This window comes from Monopterus albus, unplaced genomic scaffold, assembly GCF_001952655.1.
Source record: "Monopterus albus unplaced genomic scaffold, M_albus_1.0 scaffold6.1, whole genome shotgun sequence".
Lineage (NCBI taxonomy): Eukaryota > Metazoa > Chordata > Actinopteri > Synbranchiformes > Synbranchidae > Monopterus > Monopterus albus.
In genome coordinates this window covers 1812586-1821080 of record NW_018127886.1, presented here as the reverse complement: position 1 = coordinate 1821080, position 8495 = coordinate 1812586, and the positions used below count along the sequence as shown (strand labels likewise).

At 41.9% G+C, this 8495-nt stretch overlaps 2 protein-coding genes across 3 annotated transcripts in view; both read left to right on the top strand.

The window, feature by feature from the left end:
• Window positions 1-4406: 4406 nt before the first annotated feature.
• Window positions 4407-6480, top strand: hoxc6a (homeobox C6a). Of its 2 annotated transcripts, none has more exons than XM_020618623.1 (2): window positions 4407-5008; window positions 5431-6480. In XM_020618623.1, the coding sequence occupies exons 1-2, from the start codon at window positions 4612-4614 to the stop codon at window positions 5736-5738; spliced, it is 705 nt and encodes a 234-aa protein (XP_020474279.1). In that variant the 5' UTR covers window positions 4407-4611; the 3' UTR covers window positions 5739-6480. The 2 variants fall into 2 exon arrangements, with proteins under 2 accessions (XP_020474279.1, XP_020474268.1); XM_020618612.1 differs by having other exon boundaries at window positions 5428-6480.
• Window positions 6481-7250: 770 nt separating this feature from the next.
• hoxc5a (homeobox C5a) overlaps window positions 7251-8495 on the top strand; it is a 2729-nt gene continuing 1484 nt past the window's right edge. Inside the window, exon 1 of the mRNA XM_020618633.1 lies at window positions 7251-7871. Within this exon, the coding sequence (XP_020474289.1) occupies window positions 7397-7871 (475 nt within the window). The 5' untranslated portion in view covers window positions 7251-7396. The remainder of the gene's footprint in view (window positions 7872-8495) is intronic.

The following is an 8495-nucleotide window of genomic DNA, read 5'->3' as shown; positions in this document are numbered from 1 at the left end:
AACACCGCTGCCAGCTACAGCAACTGCAACCAGCTGACACTCAGGAGTGTTTTTGAGTGTCTGATTTGTTGTGTTGGATTGGTAGAGGGAGAGATTTGTCTCTTTTATTGTTTAGCTCTGAATGAGATGCAGTCATTTGTAGAAGATGCATCTCTCTGTGACACAATAACTGAAGACTTAAAGAAGTGAGCACGTTATTTTATTTACACCATTAGCAAAAAACAAAAAAACAACAACCATCACAGGCATCCTCAGTCATGTTCACATTAGTGCACAAGGCGCAGTGACTGTGCTAAGTAAAGTGCGTCTGGTAAACCAGGCCAGATTCCTCGCTGACATTTGACACAGGCAGAAAGAAAATACAATCCAGATGAATTTAAAAATATTATCTGCAAACGAAACAACACAGAGATGAGGCTGAAACCCAGCTTTGTGTGTGCGTGTGTGTGTGTGTCGGCGGCGTGCGCATGTGTGGGAGGGAGACCAAGAAAGTGTAAATGAAAAATATTATTAAGGACAGGGGACATGGTATTGTCCCTCACTGCACCACAAAGCAAAGGACTGTGTGCTGCAAAGCCATTTTCACTGTGTGTGTGTGTGTGTGTGTGTGTGTGGTGTGCTTTATCACGGTTGTTTTATCAAAGCTAAGCTTGGTGAAATGCTCCCTCTGTGTTTTATTGTGCTTTATTACTGTCTGCGCAGAGACAAAATACTGTTTGTGTTGTAAAGTGATTTCATGTGTTTCCGTCCCCCGTTGAAGCTCAGCAGCTCCGTTTCAATCTTGTAAAACACAATTACTGGCAGAACCTCGTTTCTGAAGCCTGTAAAGTCTTACAACCTACTGTTACACACGTTTGCTTTTCCCTTATGAAACACTGGTCTTGCAATGGCTCCTGTCCGCCGCTGCCCCGCACAATGGCTGCAGAGAGAGAGGAAGAGAGAGAGAGTCCATTTAGTCCATGCCATTTGGATAGTTGGGTAAATCTTGGTTTAAAATATGAGGGGTATACCACGGTCTGTTGTTTTGCCCTGCAGTGTTTTTAAAACCTGACATAATTTCTCATAAAACTCCATCAAGTTGTGAGTCCGTCCTCATCACCACATTTAAAACTTCACTTTCAAATCTCGACAGGGCAAAAATTTTGGCCTACTAATGATCAGAATTTATGATGTGTCGATCAACATGCGCTCACATGGGCAACAGCTTCCTGAGTGCTTAACGAGCATAAAGTCGAACACTTCCGGACATTAACCGGGCTAGCCAGTGATGGTAAAGTGCTTATAGAGGGCTTTACATCGTTAGTATGTGAATTAGTCCTTATTAGCGAGGTTTGAAGCGGGGAAGAGAAAAATGCACCCGACTGCGCCTCCCTCCCTGCGTTTTTAATCATGGCTGGTAATGTAGAAATTTTACAGGTCCCATATAACTAATGCTGAATAATGTTGAGCTACTGGATATTGATGAGCATCCATAGGCATGCAACAGAAATGTGATATATGTTTATATATATAAACACATATGGACCTTGCCATGCTGCAGAGGAGCGGGCTGGTAAAGTTAGGCCTTCAGCAGAAGAACCAATTAAAGCATATACATTTAAAGGAGACCCAGCATGTTAATGAGTAACATTATATAATAATAAAACTAATACTGATAATAATGTTTGCCTTTCACGTTATGTTTTCGCTGCTTTTATTAATTTAATAATTTGTAGAGTAGATAATTACAATTTAAGATCATATAATATTAATCAGTAAGTCTTATTCATACTAATTATTAATTTTAATTGTTAGTAGCATTAGGCTATTGTTAATAATTTAATAATTTATTAGAACTCTCCTTGTTCTTTCGTTGCTCGCTGGTCATATTACCCCTTTAAAGATCGTGGAAACGTGGACCAAACGGCTTCTTTCCGTCCTGCATCAAAAGCCGCGTATGGGATTTGCCTCACGGGCCGCAATAAAACACTAAAACACAAGGGAAAGAATGACCTTTCTAATTCTGCACACTGGCACAACCTCTGCTGCATTCCAGCCTCCCCAGTCCACACACTGGCTTTACTGTTCAGCCTTTATTTACAGCCTAAACCGTGAACCGCGTGTTTTTGGAGGGCTGTGATTTAGGCACATTCTGTGTTTTGAAACGCAAACCACTTCAGTGTAATTTTACACACTGAACATGTCTGTTAATTTTCAACGCTTTTAATAATGAGCAAATTGCGGTAGCTGCCTGGTGACGACAACAGAAAATGTTACAAGGGAATAAATCCGATACACATGCTCCTTCTGACGTTGTGAGTATGACAAATGAACAAAGTAAGGCTGACTACCAGACGCTAAATTTATCACACCGTGGGCTTGTTTTAGAGCCTATTGTCTGAATTGAAATTCAAATTTCATGTTGTAGATAAAGTCGTGTATTACATTTTTTAATGTTTTTGTCAGTAACAGCGTTTCGACAATGAATTTCTAAAACCTGGGATTCCCTGTAGTTGCACTGATATGTGTGTTTGTTTTTACCTCAAATGATTCATGGCTTAATATCAGCGGTATGAGGACAAAATGATCCGGGGACAGCAGCAGTGCGACATTACAACCTCCAACTTTTGCTGTTTATTTGCCTCGAATTTGGGCGACGCGCTGTCACATATGGCCACGAATAAGGTGAAGGGAAACTTTTATTGCACCAGCTATTTCCTTCTCTTTGTTCTTGTCTCTTTTATGGGCTATTCAGGAGCCCAAACAACAGACCAAACAGTGTTGCACGTTTAGGCTGCAAGTATTCACCCTATTCAAGAAATCAATGAGATGAACCAATAGGCTGCTGCAGCCAGAGCGAACTGATACTCGTATTGATTATTTTATTGGGATCTATTATGGCATGTTGCAAAAAGCAAAGATAATGTGAATTAAGTAGTTTCAAATGAATATATGGATATTTAATTTTCATTTAGCTTAAACACACTTAACTGATGGAAATAAGATGCTAGGGGTGTGCAAATACGCTCAACTGTACAAAAGTAATTCAATTATGTTGGTGACAGAAAACCTAAAGTGAGTGGACGCTGTTCTCTGTATTATTGTTATTATTATTATTATTATAATTAATGTGGAATTTTGCGCATGTAGAGTCCAACACGTTGTGCACAGACAGGCGCGGAAGGTGTGCTAAATGTTTTGCAAAGTCATTTCCAAACCTTTCATTTGCTGTTGAGGTAATTATCGGTTCCCCTTTGTGCCAGAACAGGAAGAAAGACGGGGACACCTCAATAGGTGATTTAATGCGGTGCATTTGTTTATACTGTAATTCAACTGTAACATCTGCGTTTACATTTAATTTATGCTCTTTACTGTTACGAGTTAAAGAGTCTGTACCTGTGCACATACTGAGCTGTGGAGCATTTTGTCTGACATGTGCTGGACAGACGCATAACTGATTTGTTTTTTTTTCAAAGAGAGTGGCAGAAAGGATCTTCTCAGACACTACAGTTACTAGTCGAGCGGGTCTGTGCACGTTGTCCCTTTTGTTTTATGCCTCCACATGCTGTGCAGTGCTTCCATTTCTGAACCTGGTAAATTGCTGCTCGCGTTGCAGGGCTTTGCTGCAGAGATAGTTGTTGGTGAGCTGGGGAACGTCACTTGTTTTATTGCCCTCACAGAGGAGAGACCATAAACGCATTCTTACCACCTACACCCTCCCCCAGTTCACTGCAAAAGCATGGAAATTGTTCACATGCCAGATAATTCATACACAGCGGAAGCATTAACAGTATTTGGAAACTCGTCGATATGGCTGAGATAAACAATAAATGTCAATATAATATTAAGCCTTCATACAAAGTCTGAGTCCTGCGGGATGAAAGCATGGAGATAGTGGATACTGGAGCTTTTTGTATTAATACTAAACTGAAACGGAGTGAGTTTTGGATACACACACACACATCATACACACACACACACACACACACTAACTGACACTAGATACCCAAAGTCAGTATTACATGTCAGGCTGTTGCAATAAATCTCAGGAAATGTATTTAATTTTTTAAAATGAACCCTTCAGGGCACATTTGAACATGGCTTCATGTGTATTTCTCTGCCTTTCGTCTGCCTTCCTATGGATATGATCACTGTACTGAATGACACTGTTTGACTCACACTTACTCCTTAAACACCACATCTGTTAAACTTTAATTCAAAACATTCTCAGCAGCCAAGGTGCATAGTGTGCTACTCCAAGTCTACGCTGTGTTTATCGGCATTTAGCGCTAATGTTCAAGCTCTGAGCTAAAAGCTACAGTTTCTCCTCTACTCCTGCCTCTCAATTGGTGGAGAATGGTCAGCTGACATTGTCATATTGTCTCTCACCGAGCCAAGCCTCGGCTATAACACTCGGGTTTGTGCGTCTTAACCGGAGATAGGAAATTAATAATATTGAATCCTCAAAGTAGCCCGCGTCCAGTTAGAGAAGCAGAAAGTCGAGAAAAAAAGAAGACCTTGGAGAAAGGTGTGGTTGGTTGACACAGACGGGAAGGAGATTTACTGGGAAGAAAATTGAAAAGAGAGCGATAAAGAAGTGGGGAGAGTTGGAGAGAGGGTAACAAGCAAGGTATGAATTCTTATTTCGCAAACCCGCAGCTGCCCTGCCATTTATCCGCTGGTCAAGATGTTCTGCCTAACGTACCCCTAAACTCCACCACCTATGACACAGTCAGACATTTTTCGTCGTACGGCGCCGCTGTGACCCAGAATCGGATATATGCACCTTTTTACTCTCCTCAAGATAATGTCGTTTTTGGGTCTGGCAGGGCACAGTATGAATATGGCTCAAACGTGTTTCTTCAAGACAAGGACGTGCTCCCCAGCTGCAGGCAAACAAACATGGGACTCAGTACACAAAACCACATTGCTCAAGAATACAGTTTGGATCAAGGAAGAGGGGGAGCGCAGGAGCAGAAAAGCAACATCCCGATCTACCCGTGGATGCAGCGAATGAACTCACACAGCGGTGAGTTTTACTACGACAAATAAATTAAGGAAATGGGCCAGTTTTACGATATGTCTTACCAAGAGAGTAAGTTACTTTTTATGGGCCCATAAAACATTACTGTATCCCCTCGACTTGTAGATGGGCCTTTACATGTGCAAACAAACAGCTTTCATTTTAAGAATGACATAGTAGCCATAATCAGCTGCGTGAGACAGAGAACACATTAGGATGCGTTCCTTATTTTATAGCTAATAAAGCAAAGATGGTTTTGAGATAGGCTTTGTCTTAAACTCAAAGTGTGTTTATTTTGCGTGTATGCATTTGGATTACAATTATGATCCTAACCATGAGGCAAAATGTACGTCCCACTGACCACAGACAAAGGCATGCTGTTTAATGTCAAACAATTAAATTGGTGACTTTACTTTGTATCTCAGCAGGAGTGGGCTACGGGACAGACAGACGCAGAGGACGGCAAATATACTCTCGTTACCAAACACTTGAGCTGGAGAAGGAGTTTCACTTCAACCGCTACCTGACCAGGCGCAGACGCATAGAAATCGCGAATGCGCTGTGTTTAACGGAACGGCAGATCAAGATCTGGTTTCAAAACCGACGCATGAAATGGAAGAAAGAGAGCAACCTGACCTCCACGGTGACTGGAAGTGAACAGACAGCAGCCTCTCAAGAGGAGGAACGCAATGGCGCAGTAGAAGAAGGGAAGGACGAGGACAAGAAGAAAGAATAGTTCAAAAAGAAGTGAAAAAACAAACACCTGATGACCATTCAGATCCAACATAACTACCTAAAATATCTATATGGACATGTGAGCGACTTCACTGCATGATGGCTACGCTGCAGCTCTCCCACTTATATGTCATGTTGACCACAGGAGTGTTGAGCTTTAGAGATGATTTCAGCCACAGTATGGCCCCTGATGCATTTTGGAGGGTTTGTTCTTTATTGCAATGTCAAACTTGTACTATTGTGAAACTTAAAAGTATTATTTTCTGTTTTTCCTCATGCCAGTAAAATCTGTGTAGTTATCCCCCCCACCCCATCCATCACTGTGAACTCTGATCAACTCACCAAATACTATGTTGGTCAGACTTAACTCAGTATTGTACATGCACATTCCACGGAAGGAAAGGACCGGGCGGACACTTAATCTGATCACAGTATAATCTACTACTTGAATGGTCCGCTGAAAAGTATCCTGCTTAAACCTGAAAGTTGCACGGATCGTCTACAGTCACACACGCACACAAGTGATATGCCTGTATATAATCAAAGTAACAGTATATTATGTAAATCATGTGACGACTTATGTACATTTAGCCGCTTTAATAGATGCATAACATAAAACTGCGCTTAGCCCCTTTTTTGATCATTTGACACGATAGATTTTCCTCGTGAGGTCGATTTGTACACTAGTGATTCTTCACGTTTGTTTGGTATTTACGAATTCATGTTTTGTCATTATTGTGTATCATGGAATAAAATATTTGTAAAACCTTCACCCTACTCTTGTATTTTTGGGAGCATTACACTGCCTAACTTGATTCAGATGACCGTGTAAAAAGGTTGCTTAAAATACGCAGCAAACGTCAGTGCGTGATTGGAGACGTTTGCTTTTATTATGAGCCTTTTGGCCAGGGTTGGCTGTGAAGACAAGTGGGAAAGAAATGGGATAAAACAAAAAGTGATTTTAAGCCGACTTTGGCTTCTTAAATACTGAATCTTTGATTTTCTGATTGGCATTACCGGAGCATGGGAATGAGTGATTTACCAATAAACATTAGAACATTCACGTGTTGCTCTGTGACAAACTCCCGGTGACATTCAAGTTTCCTTGTGCGTAAACATATTTTAAGACGTGGGGCACTTTAAACCCTAATAATAACAACAATAATACTTTTCATTGTTTATTATTTACTGGTAGTGGGCTCGCAGTGTGTCGGGGCAGACGGGTCTGGCCTGTTCCGACCGTCCTGCCCCATACCAGACACCAGATGACGCTCTTGTCCTACTGTCCTGCCCTTTTTCCGCAAAGGATCCCTAGCTGATCCTCAACAACCAACGGCTCAAAGTTTACCGGACACGTTTCTCCTATTCATCAATATCCCCATTGAGTATCAAAGCCAATTTATGACTGGCCAACATGTGCACGTGATCCCATACAAATACCCCATATTTGGGCAGCGCACGTCGGATCAAGAATTAAAAAAAGATACCAAAGCCTACTCCACCTATAAATCCTGGATTATTTTTTAGAGAAGACGCCTCTGAATTTTCACAAAAGCGGCTACAAAGAACAGCAATGATTAACACAAACAAGGAAATAACCGCAACATAACCTCCCGCAGCCATTACTAGTTTAAAAAGAAAGCATCGGTGATAGTTACAATGAGCTCTTATGTTGACAGCTCCAACCTCACGCAAACAAGCAAGACAACTTCTCCTAGCACTATGTTTAGTTTCGATCTATCTGGGCACAGGGCCAGGCGTTATGAGGGTGTTAATGTCAACGGGATATTCACATGCCCCGTCCCCGCGACTTCTGTTGAACGGGAGGAGATGAAAACTAGTCTGCGTGGCAATACGGATACTCCTCTCCCGTCAGGACCACAGATAACCATGGTCTCCAGTTCGTCCGTGGACGCAAGCGGGCTGACCTACGGCTGCAGCACACTGCTGGGACGGCGGACAGACAGAGACCCGGAGAGGAGCGCGAAATCCGGCGGCAACAAGAGCCAGGAAAGCGAAATAAATGCGGAGAACACGCAATCGGTGAAGCGAAACACAAATGTGAACCAGCGTCCGGACAGTGAGCAGCAGCCACAGATTTATCCATGGATGACAAAACTGCACATGAGCCACGGTAAAGTTTGCCTGTTTTCTAAAGTGTAGCGAAGATGCTTTCCCTTATTCACTCATAACCATGCAACACTTGTTTTTGCCCGTTCCAGTTTTCCTCTTGAGTTTTATAGGCCAAACGCAGGAAATAATAAAAACTCGCGGTCATAAATTTTATGACAAAGGCGTCCATTGCTCGTAAACCTGCTCTGTTACGGTGAAGAGGTGATCTTGTGGGGTGATTTATGGTGGTGTAATTGGATAAGAGAGAAAAACTGTGATCAAACTGAAATAATATTTCAAATTCCTCTCTATTGGTTGTTTGCCTGGCGTTTTTTATAGACTTAGTCAAAGTACATGTTTTATAATAATTAGAAGAAGAGAAGCTTTAGCCTTAAATTGAACTCTGGGAAACACCAATGCCCTGACCCAATCATGAACTTTTCACCTCTAAAAGATTTGAATAGACGTGCTCCTCCATGCCCTGGAACCACTGGTTGACTGTTTAGGCTGCAAATGGACAGTGAGCACATTTGCTGCAAAAAGAGGTTGTTTCTGTTTTGTATTGCCTCCATGTGCAAACATCCAGCAGCACTCAGCATGTGCCCATGTTAAATATTTAAGTCCAGCAGCACAGGCCTGTTAATTT

Bases quoted from the DNA above. Each gene is read 5' to 3' on its own strand.
- hoxc6a (XM_020618612.1), top strand. From the start codon at position 4,612: ATGAATTCTTATTTCGCAAACCCGCAGCTGCCCTGCCATTTATCCGCT. The intron at 5,009-5,427 runs GTGAGTTTTACT...TTTGTATCTCAG, and splicing joins GCGAATGAACTCACACAGCG to CAGGAGTGGGCTACGGGACA.